This window comes from Megalops cyprinoides, chromosome 11, assembly GCF_013368585.1.
Source record: "Megalops cyprinoides isolate fMegCyp1 chromosome 11, fMegCyp1.pri, whole genome shotgun sequence".
Classification (NCBI taxonomy): Eukaryota; Metazoa; Chordata; class Actinopteri; order Elopiformes; family Megalopidae; genus Megalops; species Megalops cyprinoides.
In genome coordinates this window covers 22,953,094-22,970,684 of record NC_050593.1, presented here as the reverse complement: position 1 = coordinate 22,970,684, position 17,591 = coordinate 22,953,094, and the positions used below count along the sequence as shown (strand labels likewise).

Genomic DNA, 17,591 nt, shown 5'->3' with positions numbered 1-17,591 from the left:
GCCTTCCAGGGGGGTTATTTATTTTTGTTTGATCTATCAAAGTGCTGACCCTCCTATTTATATTTTCTAAATACAGCTTTGATTCTCAGTGTTACCCATAACAGAGATGGCTTTACAACAAGCATGTAATCTGTGAACTACCCCCAAGGCTGTTCTGTCCCAAAACACAAACCTATTGGTAGAGGGACACAGAAGGTCACACTGCAGGGTTTGAAGGCACTGGTGATCAAGCCAAGATCACTAGACTTTGCAACAAATGAAAAATCACAAGGTTCCACTGAAGCCTTATTCCACAACATACCAGCAATGTGTGGGGAAAAAACAAGTGGTATTCTGTAGCTGACACAACCATTGACAGCCCCCGAGAAATGAAAATGAGTTTTAGGGATTTGAATGGCTTTAAATGCACATCAGGATGTATCAAATGATGGCTGAAACCAGGCTGAAAAAGAGAGGTAATTCTAGTGGAACTGAAAGGCCATTTGGATTTGTTTACCATTTAATAATTCAACAGTATGACATTGCCAGAGGTCAGAGAAAATCACAAAGAAAGGTCATTAAAACGGTGAACTGTTGGTGGAATAGAGTTAAGGTGTTATTCACAACTCTGACACTATGCACTTCTTTGACTGTACTTACAACGGATCCCAACTGCAAGATTTTTACATCAGTGCATAGAGTACTACCAGTAATCCAGTATTTGCTACGACAAGTGAATGATCTTATTACATGCTGATCTCAAACTGAAACCACTGGCTGTACTTGAATGTGTGCCAGTACTCTTTTAAGCGCAAGATGCTCAAGTTGCACATGATTGTCTGCTCTAATTCAACAGCTGTAGATAATTTAGTGCATCTGAATAATTCATGAACTTTACAAAACTAAGTTTTGTGAAAAGGGAGACTGTTGCATTAACAGTGTATCAAACCAAAACCATAACAGATAAAATGGCAATGCTTTTGAATTTATATACATTGTGAAGCACAGTGTAAATAACAAAACTGGATTATTTCTTTAAGTCTATATAATAAATCGCCATAACACTTTCAGACTGCCCTGTGTCATAATAAAAGTAATCCATGTTTTATGATTACAGGTGGACAGAATTTTACAGTTTTTACAGAACTTTCTCAGGATCACAGATATTCATTCATTGTGTTCATTCAACACATTCGTAGTGTTATCATACAGCTATCAGGAAGAAAAGGGAAAAAAAAAACAGAGGTAGACGTAATTCCCTGTCTGTTTAAAATGATGCAATGTTGCCCCTTTGCTTCAGTTAATACATGCCTCCCAACATGCATGACTTAAGCACAGTAACACGGACTGTTTAACCGTGTATCATAATACAATCTACAACAACAACTATGCGGCATATCCCATCATATCTTCTTTCCACAGATGGCAGTTTGGACTGCCCTATCTCAAGTGCCTTACACACCAGCCCAAAAACACTGCTCCAAACAAGCCACTGTATCCACCTGAAAGTACACTGATGAAACAGAATGTTCAGTCTGTAAAACAAACACTGGGAAAATCTGTTCAATTACACTCACACTCATATTCTTGCAAAAAATATTGTGGTTGCTTATTCATTCACAAGCATGTGCTGTAACAGTTCAAACTGTGCTTTAAGGCTTTACGGATATCCACATACATTAGCGCACACAGAAGCACACAGACACTCCCAGCAATTAAAAATGCAGCAATTCTTCTCAGTGCCGTTCTAAATTTGGTAAGTTGAGCAGCATTCATAATTCAGTGATGTTTCACAGAAACATTACAAAGCACCATTTCTGACAAGCCAGGGCCGTTTGCCTGCAGCTTCAAACACCGAGTCATGAGGCCTCTGCCGTTACACAAACAATTCCTGGCACTGCCGATGCTCAACATTGATTTCTCTTAAAATGTCATGCAGCACAACTATGCTTTGTATGTAGGACATACAGGCACTCAATATAGTGTTAATTATGCTGTAAAAACTTCAGTGCTGTCCACCCTTCTTTGGGATGAATGGCCTTTAGCAGGTACATTCATTTGAGGGGAGAAAGCAGTACTGTAATAGGCACTCAAAAGGAACTAAAAACTGGTGATCTAACAAAAACATTTACCTCTTTTAGTTATCAATCTGATGACATAATAAACAACACATACTGCAGTTTTCCCAGTCACATAAAATCTACTGTTAATTGGGAATAATCAAGCCAGGACAAGATTATTCAAATGAGGAGGTGAGTAAGGATTCCTCTTGGTCACAGTATGCAGCCAAATGTTTATCTTGGCCAGCAACAACATTAACAATGGTTAGAAAGAATGATAACATTTCATCTTTAAATGAACCAGACCTATTTTAGCAATGTAACAAGCCATTTAAGCCTTTACACAGCATCAATTACCTGTGTGATTTCAACGCAGAAATGTGGTCACTGTTTTACTATGGTATGTCCAGATTTGAACTATATGAAAATTAACTATTCTGAACACAATGTATTATGTTCTGAACTACAGACACTCATAAGTCATCTAGATTTATGTTACTGATCTCAAATAAATTTTCCTATGCTGTGTTTATGCTGTATATATGTAGTATAAATAGAGGTGTGTAAAATCATGAAAAGACTGACAGAGACTTTTTCAAATGTTTAAGAGGACATCCATACACATCAACTGTCTTTTCCACTCCCAGTCAGGAGGTTTTTAGTCAGGAATAACACAGACCTTCTTTTTGCCATAAATACCATTTGCCCAGTCCTTTGTGCCAAGCATAGATGTACTAGTCCATTTGCTAACACATGCTGTTGCCTCACCATGCCATCATTCAGTAGAATGCCAAAAGTACTAACCCATAAATGGCAAATTATTCAGTTCATGGCATATTCAACAGTGTGATATAACTCTACTAACATGTAACATTTGGTGGGAGCACAAATTCAAAAGGGACCATAATAACTTGGCTTTGGCCTTATCTGTTGCTCTGTAGGTAGGTTGCCATCAATGCAACTCTGGGCACTAACCGACTTCATATGGTGTAAACTGTTTATGGTGGCAGCTGGCGCGCATACATGCAGCCTAAAAACATCAAATGTGGAACGCTCTACTAGGAATAAAATTAAAAAAATGTGCTTGGTAGGGGCTGAAATGTGATGGCAACAATCTGCTTCTGGCACTAAATAAAACGGCAATAACTGTGCACCCAGGTGCAACACAAAGTGACCACACAAAGTAGCAAGCTAGGTACCTAATATGTTCTATCAAACGAATTCATACTGTTTCTGACATGTGCCAATCAATTACCTGGTTGGGATCGCACGCCTTGAAAACATGGCAAGCCATTTCCGACTCCGGGTTGTCAGGCTGACTCCTGATAAGGTAGGCAAAATAGGTGAGGTCATGGCTGTTGTGAATGAACCGTGAGATGAACTGAGCTTTATGCTCGAAGATGAAAACGGACGCGTTGCTGTTATTTGCAGGGACACATCGAATGAGGGGAGGCATGAGAATCAGTTCAACTTCCCTGGCCTGGACGGGTCCCGTCTCGTTCTTCTCGCTTCTCCTGCGAATCTCTGCCACCAGCCACGGTAGCATGGGCAGCGTAGTCCGTCTGTCCAACGAAGACCATCCCATGTAACAAAGGCTAAATCTTTTATCTGGCTTCGAGGGATTATTCCCTTTGTCATCCTGACTGTTCATAACCTCCATATCGGTTTTAATTCGCGGGCGAACAAACACGGGTATTAATGCCTATTATTGCTGAATTTCAGCAATTTCAGATAGCAGGCACGGCTAACTGGTACATTCGATCTGCGAAAAAAGCTAAATTCTTGTCACTGGTTGCAAGTAAAGTATAACTATCAAACTAGCTGGTAACATTCATATTTCATTGCAGACTTGAAACTTCCTCTTTTGTCCGAAAAAAGTTATTGCAACCGACGCGTTTGCAGCATGCTTTCCTCGTGCAGCAATGACAAAAAACTCGGCTCACTAATGTGCTCCTCTTCAGCCTGGGAGTGTGTTTGTTGTTCTTCCGCCGAAGCCATCAATGTGATACTTGCCGATATCCGTCCGAAGGAACGGTCTCCTTTTACTTACATGGGACACGCACCTCTTGCACGCGCCGTCCTAAAACGTGGCGTTTCCAGACAGCTGCGTGAGCACAACACAGGACGAAATAAAACACCACCATCTACAACTTTTTGCTGTGGCTATACCCCTAAAAACATCTATTGCTCCGACAGTGTTAAGTTGTGTATCCACCCGGAGCTGAACTGGTGCCCGTTTGCAATTTACACTTCCCTGCGGTAGCTAGCTATGTGTTTGCCTCCGCTTTGTTATACTTATTCCTAAGGAGCTGGGTCGGGTCGCTCCGGGAGGAGTGGCTGTACGTGACAGGTTTCCCATCGCATGTGCAAGGAACAGGCACTGCTGCGTCCTCACGGTAGGAGGAGAAGCTGCACGTGACTGCACACACTTTCTCCTGTGCCCTAGACAAAAGGGTGGGTCGATGTCTGTAACCTAGCTAAAGCCCTGCAGGTCCGTGAGGCAGATTCATGAACTTTCAATTAAGCTTATCATGTGTAGAAATGTACTAGTTGGTTTCGTTATTTAAATGCCACAACGGTATCTGTAAATGGTGTTCATCAGAACACCTATTAGTCCAGTTTCAATTTACGTGCACAAAATACTGTGTATTGCATGGATCAGTAAATAAAATTGTATATAGTACCATTATTAAATACAACTGTGTGCTGCTGCGTTGTGATAATGAAACGGAGACTCATATAACAAATAACAGAAGGCTGGACGTTTATGCAAGCCGTTTGTCTTTTGTTTGCCAAAGTGCTGTTTGGTTAGAGAAGAACCAGACCCCTACGCAGTATTAAGGCATTCTTATCCAGCATCTCAGACAAGATGTGCAGTCTGTGTTGGCCTCATTTCAGGTTTTGTTCATTGCACATCAGTTGTTTGTTTCTGACTCTTGATTAAATGCCAACACTTTCCTTTTTCATGTACACTTGGAGAAATTTCTTCAAATGACCTTCAGACAACAAATTCAAAGGTTATAGAACAGTTACACTGATTCACATGTAGACACTTCATGTCACCGGAATGCACACTGCACTTTTCTTTAATTAAAATTTAATTAAAATGAAAAAGGTACAAATTGTCCTTGTAGTTCAGTGACCCTCAAACCCATCTTTGTTTAACAAACTTTAAAAGTAGGCTGGTACTTAACTTCATTGTTCAAAGTTAAGAACAAAGTGCACTATCATTGAATCAGGGCCATTACGCAAAACAATTTTTATTTAACAGCCTTCAGGCCATCTCATGATTTACTGATTTACAGATTTTATTTGGTAAATGTATAAAGGCAGAGATGAACAACTCTAAAGACCTTCCTTGGGCCTAAGGAACATTCCCTCCTCACTCACTGTTAGGATTATGGAGCAGAGTTCGAGTGTTTCTGGATGTCTGCTAAAGCCTGTAACAGGATGCCAGAGTAGCAAACCATATCCCCGAAATAGATCAAGTATGCGGCACATGTAACCCCATCAGAGTCACTCTCTGAGCATACTGTGTCCCACATGGCAACAACAGACTTCATTTCCCAGGCCCACAAGTTACTGGGTCACAGTCAGTGTGGCCAATCGGTCAAGTTTGACACCCATAAGAAAGGTTATGTCAAAAGCATATTCCATTTAAGGCCACAGAACAACTGGTGATCTGATCCTAGCCCTGAAATGCTGTAGGGTCTCAAGAAGTCATATTTCTCAATTTTATTCATTTTACTCCCAGCTGAACAAATCTTTCCTTAATGGATATCACAGCTGAATAGGGACATCACTGCTTTAGAAAAAGAGCACAACTGGAGCAGGCAAAAAGATTCAAGTTATCCCCTGATTGTTAACACTAATCATTTATGAGTTACTAAAAGTTACATTCAGTGTACCGTGGCGAGAAAATGTCCAGTGCCTTGAATACAGATGATTTTACTCAACCCACACACTGACAAAACACAGAATGGAATGCACTTATTGATACTTACTGAGGAAAGAAAACAGATTTTTAGATGTTACAAGGTCAGTCCTCTTGTCACTCAGTGTCTGAATTCAGTTCATAAAATAGTTGTAAAATAGAGCCCAGGGGGAACAGAGAAAAGAATTTCTTTCCAGAATTTCTTTAAAAGTCTAAGAACGATTCAGAGCATTGCCTATACCAAACACAGAAAAAAGGATTCTTGAAAATACTAAGGGGTGTTAGCTTATTTGAACTCCAAAATAAATTTGTATGACATCATTAGATAACCCAATTGAGTATGATTTGTTACCAATTATCCTTTTTCATTGTAATGAATAGTGATGTTATTATTTAAGATGCATTTATTTGTTATGCACTCACAGGCAACTGACAGTTATGTAAAGTAAACATTGCCATAGAGTAAAAATGTGTACTGTACATGGCTGTGCTTAGTATGCAAACAGCCAGAATTTCACAGGCTTCTGGGAGGTGAAGTCCAGAGCTTGGTAAATGCACTCCATAACATCCAGGCCGTGATTTTCAATGAAAGTAGTCTATACTGTTAAGCAGAAGTGATTTAACAGTGCCATGGTATCGTAGTGTATGTTTCACACTTCACGTACCATACAACAAACTAAATCAACATTTTTTGAACTCTGGTAGTCCACCAGTGTTGTGTTTTAGATTCTTGTGCTTGTAATGTTTTTAACACCCATCATCGTGAAGATCAAATGGGTTCTAGACATGATTCTTACCTTGTTTGGTAAATATGCTAGGGCCACGTAAGGGCTAGGGCAAGTATAGCGGTAAAAGTACAGCTAATTGAATAATCAGCCCAAAAGCCACTGGAGGATTGGGATCAAAGAAAAAAAGCGACACTTTGGCACTTTGGGACTTGGGGTTGACGCTACTGGTTTATTCCTAAGAAAACAAAACAATGAACTACCATTTGAGGGTCAGAATTTATCAGGCACAATGAGGTCTCTTTGAGCATTATACTGTCTCTAGGACGGCTGCCATCTCCTTGAACTGTCTGAAGAAGTTCTGGAATGAGAGAAAAGGGAGTTTTAAGCAAGATAAATTGAGTAAAACAAAGTGATACATAAAAACTAAATAATTCCTGTATGCATTATTGTCCAAAAATAACTGACCTGAAACTGTGGGATTGTCATTTCAAAGGATTTGCTGGATATCTGTCCTGAGGTGTCTGCAATTTTCAACAACAAGGAGACGTATGGCGAATTGAGGGAACGGCAGGTGTCTGAGCTGACCGCCATTCCCAATTTCCACTGCACATCCACCAGCTGGAGAAACAGATATGGTAAGACAACTCACCTACTGTTCTGCCCCAACAAAAGAGAAAGCCTCGTACAAATGTGGGTCATAAAGCTACCTTTCTACCAAATGCCAATATTCATTTGTGCAGTGCCAGGGAAAGAACAGAGATCACTGCCACTCCCAAGGAAGACAAGACAATAGCCAGTTTTGCCCTTCCTCTGGAGCTACCTACACTGATCGCTATCTGTTCAGCAAGCAGATATTTTCATATGCGAGGATGTTTTGTGCACATGTCTACAACTGCTAATAAACAAAGTGATCAAAGATAAAAAAAATTTTATAAGCTATCCACTAAAGAAGCAGACATTTCATTGAACAAGTTTAATTTAGTTTCTTTTCCACTAGATTGTCCATAACCTTGATTATGGTATTAGATACTTGTGTTTCACATGGTCAGGAGTGTCTATTGTCCTGTTCTTGAATGTTTAAACTTGTCATGCATGTCCGAGCACTCTGAGTCTAATGTAAGGTTATTCATCTTGTCAGTGGCTGAGGGGTGAGATGGCCCTACCTGTCCCACACTGCTCATGGCCTGCGCCTCCTGGTGGGCACGGACAAGATTTCCTTGTTCACTCCACAACTTGTGCACCACCTGCAGGGCAGGTTTAGACCACTTACTGCAGCCCTCTCTCAACCTAGTGATCAGCTGTTCTGCAGAGAGGTTGCTCTTTGCTGCTGACCTGCAATGAAACATGCCAAGCAGGAAACTGTCAGCCAAGAGGACAACGGTATTCAACTAAAATTAATCCTTGTTCATGCCTTGATTATTTTGTATTAAATATGCACATACAGTACCTGAAATTGAATGACAGCAGTTTACTGATCTCCTGAACAGCCTCTAAGTCCAGTATTATCCCAGCTTTCTGGAATCTCTACATTAAAAAAGCCAGAAATGACATTAGTGTGACTCTCAGGGTTGCTGTTTTTTGAGCATGGATATCTACATAAAAAGTATCAGGGTGAAGTAAGTACTCACACCACAGATTTCAACCACATCCACAGCCTGAGCCTGCCCTTGAAGCTGAGTCAGAATCTGCTGACACTAGAGAGATTAAAAGATTACTTGTGTTCGCACAAGCGTGCGAGCCTGGAGCTCAATCACTGTGCACGAGAGTACTGAGATGCACTGGAAGGAAACAGCTGCTGTACTCATACCTTAAATTTTAATTACAGATGTTGTGGTTATTGTGGCTATTGTATATATTACATTTTATGACCAAGAACTCGCCACAATCTTGATTCCTGCTTATACAGTGTGTGTTTATATGTATGTATATGTGTGCGTGCGCGCCTGTGTGTGTAAATGTAGCATGCTCGCTGTACGACAATTGGTATCGATTTGTTAACTGTTAAAGCACAACTCTAAGCACCTCTGTAGACAGATACCACTATAAATATTTGTTTCAGTACTTGTAAAGAGGGCATGGCAATCCTTACTGTTTCTGCAAACAGATCAACCGGTAGACTTCCAATGTTTTCGACAATTTTGTCAACACCTAAAAACAAACCATCAAAATTGCAGTTTAAGGTTAAAAATAAACTGTTTTGAGTCAGTTAACGACCAAGATGTGTGGCACACAAACAGATGCTAACTACAACGGATAATGATCGCCTACATTTCAACGATCACACAGCAAACAACTCAGCATGAGGCCCTTTCAATTACTGAAATGATTACAGCTAAACAGCTAGCTAACTGCCTGGCAAAGCCAAACAAAATGCTACAGCAACGCATGACCTACGCTGTCTTGACCATCATGCCTATCTGAACTAAATCGGGATGACCTCATGAGACTACTTGGCTTTTCTACGCTAAAACTGTAACAAGCTAACAGCTAACTGTAGCTAGCTACGGGTAGGCTGCGTGGTACAGCATAGGGAAACATATTATATTTAAATACTGTTTGTCCACACGAAAATCTGAAGAACAAAGCAGCTTATGATTTCATTTTATCAAACAAACCCCACCGGCGAGTGATCCCTCTCCCAGCATCTCCGAAAATTTACTTCAATTTCCGGGTGAAGCTATTTCTTAGCGCTGATTGGGTCTTTTGATGGCCCGTCACATACGATTGGTCAAGGTCTCACATCGCTTTCACTTACGTCATAGCATCACGTGAAGGAGCTACTGTGATTTACAAACATGAAAAATGTATGCTTTCATATACAGGCAATGAATATTAAACGCTTTCTAGTCTACCAAGATTGTCGCTGACCCTCATTGGGATGTGTTGGTTCCAGTAAGGATGAAATGCCTCCAGGCTTGCTTCGCTAAAAATACGCGACGTCCTGCGCTGTTTTTTTTGCCATTGAGTGCACTATATTTTTTTATTATTATTATTTTGCATACGCTTCTCAAAGTGCACGTTTTAATCACTTTATACGTTTTATGTCTTATAAACTTTAATTTATTGTAGATATGTATTCCTCAGTATGACAGTATTACTGGTATAAGGCGTCCACTATAATTGCGTCCTGTTAATAAACTTTTATTATTATTATTTTGTTTAGGTTAGTTTGATTGAATACAAATGCATCCAGGTCATTGATATTATTGCGTACGTATAATCTGCAACATCATTGGCAAAGGTCTTGTAAACACAGATATTCGCCAATAATTGGACAACTCTTATCAACAGAACATTTTGACTTTCACCAAAAGAACGTATGAAACATATTATATGTATGTTACACGTGCTCGTGTTCACTCACTGTCCCGGAGATTGTGGGATACCCAACATCTTTCTACCAGGACTATGTATTTCTGACTATGTATTTCCCCAGGATGATTGGATTCACACACACTTTGTCCTTAACATTGAGTGATAAATTTGGGCATTTGATCTGCAAGGTTGAGTCTGGATTTAAACATCACTGGACACTGTCTGATTTCGCTAACCCATTAACTCTAACCTATGTTACTGCATAACAAATCGTATGGATATCTAGCCAGCAAGTCTGTGCTCATGGAGTCACAGTGCACATACATGAAACAGATAGACGTTTTAAGTTCAAATAATAAAAAATTTCTTTGGGCACGGTGCAATCTATTTGCCTTGATTTTTTATTCCCACAAATTATGTTTTGATATTCTAAACCCCACGCGTATACATCTCGTTTAGTTGTACAACTACGCCCCCGCCAGGTGCATATTCCAATGTGCACTCATCAGAGACGAGTTAACCCTTACGAGATACACAACTCCCTCTGTTTTCTTGGAAACAGATCTGACTCCAAGTAAGTTCACTGGTATACCGGATGGGCGCACGTCTACAATGAGTGCTTGTTTCAACACATTAAACGACTGAAAATACTTCTGGACGAAATTATCATTCAGTTTTTGAACAGACCTACACAATATCTGTTAACCCCTCTCCCACCAACCACCCCGCCCTCCAAAGCTGAACACCGCCTTTGAGTTAACTATCTGGGAGCAAAATAAAGTAGCCTATTTGTTCGCCAGCATGCTGATTCACTCCCCCATCCGGCGCTGCTTTCACCCATACCCTATGACATGGAACAGTCCATTTGCTTTTTAGGGGAGCAGATTATAATTGTCAGAAAATTACAGCCCGGTTATGCGCGTGAGATCTGATATTGTTAAATACCTTGCATAGCAATACATATAAAACCACTATGCACACTTGTACGTAGTGTCACATTCATACATCTTTTTAATATGGCCATCGCATTACTTAAAATAACTTGTAACCCCTGTGTCGGTATTGAAGTATTGAGCGCATAGGCGGAAGCGCGTCTCATCTGTCAAGCCACAGCGGCAAAGCCAAGGAGTGAAGTTTAGCTCCATTGTAAAAATTAGCTTGATAGGTTTGATTAAGTACATCTCGTCAGATACGCTAAAATGGAAGGCCAGCGCTGGTTGCCTTTGGAAGCGAACCCAGATGTATGTATTAAACTTTCGTATTAAAATCACATGGCCATTCATTTGAGAAAACAATAGACTGCCTTGCTAGCTAGCTGGCTAGCCACGATTCGTAAGAGAGCGTTGTCAAATGATTTCTTTTTTATTCTTTCCTTTCAGGTAATGAACCAAGTGAGTGTTGGCCTTGTGTGACTCTCACCAGAGGTCTCGACTTTAGGGGTGAAAAAGACTGAAACAATTGCACGTGGTTTTATTATTATTAGCTTTGGTGGTAAAGGATTTTAATGATTGGCTGGCTGTTTGGAGGCCTTTGTAACTACATATTAAAATGGAATTAAGCTCCGAGTGAAAGTGAAGTGGTTGGAGGCATGCACTTAAAAGAGAGTTACATTGTTTCTTTATTTTGAAACCATTTCCCCCGAGATATGCATCGCTCTGCAGAGTTATTTAAATTCGGAATTCAGTGATTTATTTAGGTAACATGTTTGGGGGTGACCTCTGGTTGTCTATTATGAGTAAGTTAGTAACGGTATACGTAGACTAATTTTGTTGGTGGTGGCAACAGCAGTAGTAGTAACGTTTTTCAGTTGTCTACGTGAGTTATTTTGGCTGGGGATATAATTTGTGTCTTAGCTAATAAGAAATGAATAACACTAATTGTGTCTCTTTGCACTGTCATAAAGTGAAGACAGTATTTTGTGTGTGCTTTAAAGAATGCAAATAATATTACATATTATGGTTGTATGAAAATTACTCTGCACTCATCATTCAGACCATTTGGTAGCCTACTTCTCCACCACACCTACGACACCACAGTGCATTACATGTGTGATTACATGATGGTAGTGATGTCACCTGCTGTGTTTTCTAAGTTCCTGAGACAGCTGGGTCTGCAGCCAACCTGGCAGTTTGGAGACGTGTATGGCATGGACCCAGAGATTCTCAGCATGGTCCCCAGACCTGTATGTGCGGTCCTGCTGCTGTTCCCTGTAACAGAGAAGGTATCGCTCCACACGGCCACAGAGATGTGCTTCTCTCTCACTCTCTCTGTCATAACCAAGCAAATACCTTTTTTTTTATATTTCCTTTTTTTCTTCTATTGTCAGACAGAGGTCTCAGATGGTTCATCCTGTGCACATGTTACAGTACAATATTTGACAATCATAACCCCTCGTTCAAAGTCAAGGTTAAATGTAGTGCCATGTTTAAGGATGATGGTGTGTCCCCTTAAAAATTCATAAAACATAAACCCTGATAAAGTGGTGATAGGTATTTCTGTTTGTCCTGTCATTAGCAGTGTTCCTTTCCGAAAGTGGATCTGTTATATCTATTAAGATATCATTTGCCCTGAAAGCTTTGCCGGGATATTTTCAGCAGTTACTCATGAATAGTCTGATCTGCTGCTTAATGAAATTGTACTGGGTACTCCTGGGCATTCCATGAAAATACAACAGTGATGAGATCTTTTTTTTCCTCCCCCTTCTGTTCAGTATGAATCCTTTAGATTGGAAGAGGAGGCAAAGATAAAGTCACAGGGACAAGAAGTCAGCCCAGAGGTTTACTTCATGAGGCAAACAATAGGCAATGCCTGCGGAACAATAGGCCTAATTCACGCGGTGGCCAACAACCAAGGGCGTCTGGACTTCGGTAAGCCCCTGCCTCAGCAGGCCGCCTACCACAGCGTGCTGCTTCACTGAAAACACACAGGCAACGTTTGTAGTCTAGTCAACAAAAGTAACAGGGCGGTACAATTCTAATTTTAACCCTTACTAGGTGAAGGTCCTTTATGTGCTTCTGTTATGACTGTGCTTATCATTCATTCACAGTCTTTAAGAATTTGGTATATAGTTAAAATGAAGTTCACTGGATTTAGTTACTGATTAGTTTTTTGTCATTGTGTAAGTGTTCAGAGTCAGAAGCCCTTAGAAAAATGGAATACCCATTTAAGGAGTATTGATTGGACAGACACTACTTATTAATCGCCTGACTGTTATTGGTTTATTGATCTTTCCTTACAGACCCTGATTCGGCTCTGAAAACTTTTCTCATGCAGTCTAGTTCCTTGAGCCCAGAAGAGAAGGCAGCTTTCCTTGAAAAAGATGAGGTATGGACAAAGACACTGGAGACCCTTACATATATCTGTGCTTCTCCATAGAAAACTGTGCTACAAATAAGCAGTTTCTTCAGATTGGGGATGGTGCATTGATCAATGTTGATGATGCTGAAATGAGGAGATACGAATGTGGTGAAAGGCCTGCACGACAGAACAGAGATCAGAATCAGAAATGGGAGGGAAGGCAACAAAGGCAGGAAAAGTCTGCACATCTAAAAATTATTAACAAATAATCAGAGAATGGCTATAAATTAACTTAATGTCTTAGTATATTTTTATAAAAGGGTGCAGAGGAGGCAGATGATGTACTAGAGTGGCTAACCATAAGGCATGCATTTGACATAATAAAACAGTTAAGTTATTGTTAATTTAATCAAAAATTACACAATTTTTTACGTATGTAGAAGCTAACATTAACAAAAATATTGTCCAAGTAAAAAAAAAAAAAAAAAAAAAAAAGACCCTCTAAAAATTCACTCATTGAATTATTGCAGAGTATCCGCGTTACACATGAGTCAAGTGCTCAGGAGGGACAGACAGAGGTAAGTGCTTCATAACAATTTAAAGGGTACCCAGAGTGGTTCTATGGGTAAATGAAGAAGCCTGGGTAAGTGTTTGGTTGGATGCATTTGCACACTAGCACATTAATAAATTGGCAATGTTAGGCTTTATAGCCATTTGCTTGTTGTGTTCTATGTCTGTCCAAATAAACACTTTCCCTGCAGTTTCAAGTACTTGTTTAAGGGAAAAAACCTGCCATTAATTTCAAGTCCCAATCCAACCAGATTTCCACTGAACCGCCTTAGTTCTGTTTCTGACTTTCCGATTTGAGCCAAAATGGCAGTTTCCATATTAGCTACTTGGGTGTTACCTACTGCTCAAGTGTACTGACTTTTCTAGTATCATCTGCATTCACTGACCTTGAGTATATTTATGTAAATAAACGATGACCATTGAAGACGTGTGGTTACTTGCCAGTGGGTTGTAGGGGAAGATATGATGATGCTTCTGATTTTGTTGTGGAAATTTATGCTGAATTAGCTGGTGTTTATCCCAAGATATGAGACCACTTTCACTTACAAGTTATTTACATCATGTACAAAATAACTTGCAAACTAATTGTGTTTGGTTAGTGCTCTTGCTGCCACATTTGGACCATAATTCTATTTTTTACATTGGAACTATTCAGTATTTCTGGGTTCATTTGCCATTTACTTAGCTGTAGCTGTAGTTGTGTAATTGTATGGAGAATATACAGGTGTAGTGCAGAACAGAGACATCCTGTATGCTGTGTGTTTTCCATTGTGTTATTTGGTAGATTGAACAATTAAATCCAGGACAAACAGAACATACTGAAAGAACGCTGTATCAGTCTGTCTGTGCATGATACTGAAACACACTGGTATTGTCTGTCTGTGTATGCCACAAGTGCCATCTAGAGAACATGAAGGAGCTGAAGTATGTAAATGGATGGCATGTTGGCAGTTTGGTGCCCTTTTTGAATAATTCATTTCTAATTGAGCCTACATGCATGGCTTTCATGCGGCACAGGTCTGTAGTGGACAGAAATGGCCAATTTGGCGAGTTCAGTTCCATATGGTAGAGTACCACTCCTCGCCTATCCTTGAATTTTATTCTTGTTTGTTTATGCAGATCGGTAAATATATATTCATACAACACATTGTAAGTGCTGGCATGCACTAGCTTGAAAATTGAGCTTAATTATTCATTTATTTGTGTTTAGTTGAAGTGTTACTAGCACCAGCAGGCAGATCTGGGGGTATTATGACAACATAGGACAAACATGCTTTCTAATACTTGACTGGCATGGACACCTGGCTAACTTACAGTTGTATGAGTTGCCCGATATGCTGCCAACTCAGTTCAGTTTGGTGTGGAAACACCTCTGTCTCACCTTAGGTATGGCTGGCCTTCTGCTAAGGCGGGTCAGTGGAAACACATCTTTAGGTATACATCTTAAATGATATGATTTAAACTGCTCACTTTTTGGAGAGCAGCAGTAGATGATCTTGAAATCTCATTTTTTGCCTTTGTCCTGAAGACATAACAACATGTAATGTACTGTTACTGTAAGCAGCAGGTTTTGTTGTCATGACACCAGTCTCTGCTCCATCAGTAGTTCAGTAAACTGGACTAAAGATTACAAAGTCACTGAAAATGAAGTGTTTTGGACTAACCAAATTTTAAAATGTTATTGTATTGTGCATATGTTTTAAATGGTCCTCAAAGTTTGAAAGGCATTTTACATTAATACAGTGTTGATTGTTCTGCGTTAAGTACAAAGCATACCCTTAAAACCATAATACTGTTTTACAAAGTCATTTGGAAGGTGGATGCTAATGGAAATGTGTTTGCTGTTTCTTTGGAAATAATGTTATTGCTGTCCATTTGTTTTTCAGGCCCCAAGTTTAGATGAAAAAGTGGATTTGCATTTCATTGCATTTGTGAATGTTGGGGGCAATTTGTATGAGTTGGGTAAGTACAACTGTAGAATATATAGTCTGTAGTCTGCTTTATCCTTAACACTGAGTAGAAATACTCCTTTCAGGTACTTGTGCAACATGATTTTTGCTGTAACTGGAATGAACAAGAAGTGTTGAGTAAGAATCTGAATGACAAACCACTTCTCAAATCTGTAACACATTTAAGGACAATGTGCCATGCAGCTAGATTAAACAGAGGGGTATTTGAGAATCAGAGAATCTGAGATGGAAGTGAACTGGTTCCAGTCAGGTACCATTTTGGAAAATATTCCTGATACACTGCACCATAAAGAACTATTTGATCCTGTGGATAATACCTTTTGTATAAATGACCAGATGTCATTGTTTAATTGTACAAAATCAACAAGTATTACAGATGTTCAGCAATATTTGGACAAAGAAACAGTTAGGAAAAACTAGAATGTGGTTGACCTGTATAATTTGTACTTGCACTTGATATAGAATCTTGAGCATTTAGTTGAATTTTTAGGCATGATATTAACTGCATTTAGTAGATGGTAGCTGGAATATGAAGGAATGGGAAAATAATGAGCAGTGTGCTTTGAAAGGAATAACTGTTTTAAGTTTACCACTGTGGATGCTACTATGATTTTTTTTATATGCATAAGAAGAATCTTTGGTGTCACAAACTAATAACTTTGTTTCTTTATAGATGGGCGTAAACCTTTCCCAATTGCCCATGGAAAAACCACAGAGGAGACTTTCCTAGAGGTAAAACATGAATTAACCCTTGTTGTGTTATCATTCCTGACTTTTCAGATTAAAATGTAAATTCAACGGTTATACTGTGAGTACGATGAGAGGAGTCTGATGCGATCAATTTAATCATTTCCAGGTCACGGCCTTGTTTCTGTGTCCCCTGTTTTGACAATGTGCTTCAAAAAGGAGCTTGACATTTAGTTTTTGTGTATTATATATTTGCGTCTGTGTGATTCTCTTGAAACATAACATTTAAATGCAGTCCGCTAGAGTCAGTCATATAAATACAGGCCATTATCTTTGCTCAAGGTGACTAATGCTACTGTTCTGGCTTGTTTTTTTTCCCCACTCTCCTGAGTGTGTCTGCCCTGCAGTCATTTCCAGAAACATTGTTGAGTTTGCTGTGGTGATGGTCTTTCTTTCCCCTTACAGGATGCTACAGCGGTCTGCCAGAAGTTCATGGCCCGGGACCCAGAGGAGTTGCGCTTCACTGTTGTGGCTCTCTCCAAAGCATAGAGCCAACACTCTAACATTCTTCTCTGTGACTCGCTGCGATCAACCCAAACCTAAACAATTACTGCCAACCATTCGCAAGTGCTGAAAGTGTTAGGAAATTAGCATTTTTACAGAGTAAAAATCGTGATGGAGAAAAGATAGACAGGTTATGCAAGCCTAAAGTAATGACTCCTTCAAGATTTCAGTGGCCAGCTTTGCACAAAAAGATGAACGTAAACTAATTCTTCCAACTGGAGTTGCTACCAAGCTAAAAGAATGCTTTTGAGTCATGTGATTCTGATTTGAATAGTGGGTGTATATTGTTGAACATATCTTTATATTTTTAATTGGATGTCAGCCCCTCAGTATTAATGTAGTTCTACTTGCAGTGATACTGCCCCTGCACTAAACAACGGTTTTCAATGGGTGCTAATATTCTGAAGTACCATAAATATCTTGAAAGAGTAATACTGACAAAGCATTGATGCATGTGTATTATAATTTATATGACTAATTTCCTTGT

General features: G+C 39.6%; 3 protein-coding genes across 4 annotated transcripts in view; 1 reads left to right on the top strand and 2 right to left on the bottom strand.

Annotated features, from left to right (window-relative positions):
* tbc1d4 (TBC1 domain family, member 4) overlaps nt 1-4,428 on the bottom strand; it is a 39,009-nt gene extending 34,581 nt beyond the window's left edge. For both annotated transcript variants that reach the window (XM_036540055.1, XM_036540056.1), the window contains exon 1: nt 3,295-4,428. In XM_036540055.1, coding sequence (XP_036395948.1) covers nt 3,295-3,699 — 405 coding nt within the window. In that variant the 5' untranslated portion in view covers nt 3,700-4,428. The remainder of the gene's footprint in view (nt 1-3,294) is intronic.
* Nucleotides 4,429-6,488: 2,060 nt separating this feature from the next.
* Nucleotides 6,489-9,354, bottom strand: commd6 (COMM domain containing 6). The gene is made up of 7 exons (XM_036541172.1): nt 9,322-9,354; nt 8,791-8,849; nt 8,330-8,395; nt 8,149-8,225; nt 7,865-8,033; nt 7,167-7,319; nt 6,489-7,059 (listed from the first exon to the last, which is right to left on the bottom strand). Exons 1-7 carry the CDS (start codon nt 9,344-9,346, stop codon nt 7,009-7,011), a joined length of 600 nt encoding a protein of 199 aa, XP_036397065.1. The 5' UTR covers nt 9,347-9,354; the 3' UTR covers nt 6,489-7,008.
* A 1,757-nt stretch (nt 9,355-11,111) lies between these two features.
* Nucleotides 11,112-17,591, top strand: uchl3 (ubiquitin carboxyl-terminal esterase L3 (ubiquitin thiolesterase)). The gene is made up of 9 exons (XM_036540814.1): nt 11,112-11,257; nt 11,396-11,407; nt 12,109-12,237; nt 12,727-12,883; nt 13,255-13,340; nt 13,844-13,891; nt 15,770-15,845; nt 16,527-16,585; nt 17,006-17,591. The coding sequence occupies exons 1-9, from the start codon at nt 11,216-11,218 to the stop codon at nt 17,087-17,089; spliced, it is 693 nt and encodes a 230-aa protein (XP_036396707.1). The 5' UTR covers nt 11,112-11,215; the 3' UTR covers nt 17,090-17,591.

Excerpts from the sequence above, each read along its gene's own strand:
- commd6 (XM_036541172.1), bottom strand. The coding sequence starts at position 9,346 with ATGCTGGGAGAGGGATCACTCGCCG. Across the intron at positions 8,396-8,790 it reads TTGATCTGTTTGCAGAAACA|TGTCAGCAGATTCTGACTCA; the intron begins GTAAGGATTGCC and ends TAATCTCTCTAG. Across the intron at positions 8,226-8,329 it reads ATGTGGTTGAAATCTGTGGT|AGATTCCAGAAAGCTGGGAT; the intron begins GTGAGTACTTAC and ends TTTTTAATGTAG.
- uchl3 (XM_036540814.1), top strand. The coding sequence starts at position 11,216 with ATGGAAGGCCAGCGCTGGTTGCCTTTGGAAGCGAACCCAGAT. Across the intron at positions 12,238-12,726 it reads TGTTCCCTGTAACAGAGAAG|TATGAATCCTTTAGATTGGA; the intron begins GTATCGCTCCAC and ends CCTTCTGTTCAG. Across the intron at positions 13,341-13,843 it reads CTTTCCTTGAAAAAGATGAG|AGTATCCGCGTTACACATGA; the intron begins GTATGGACAAAG and ends GAATTATTGCAG.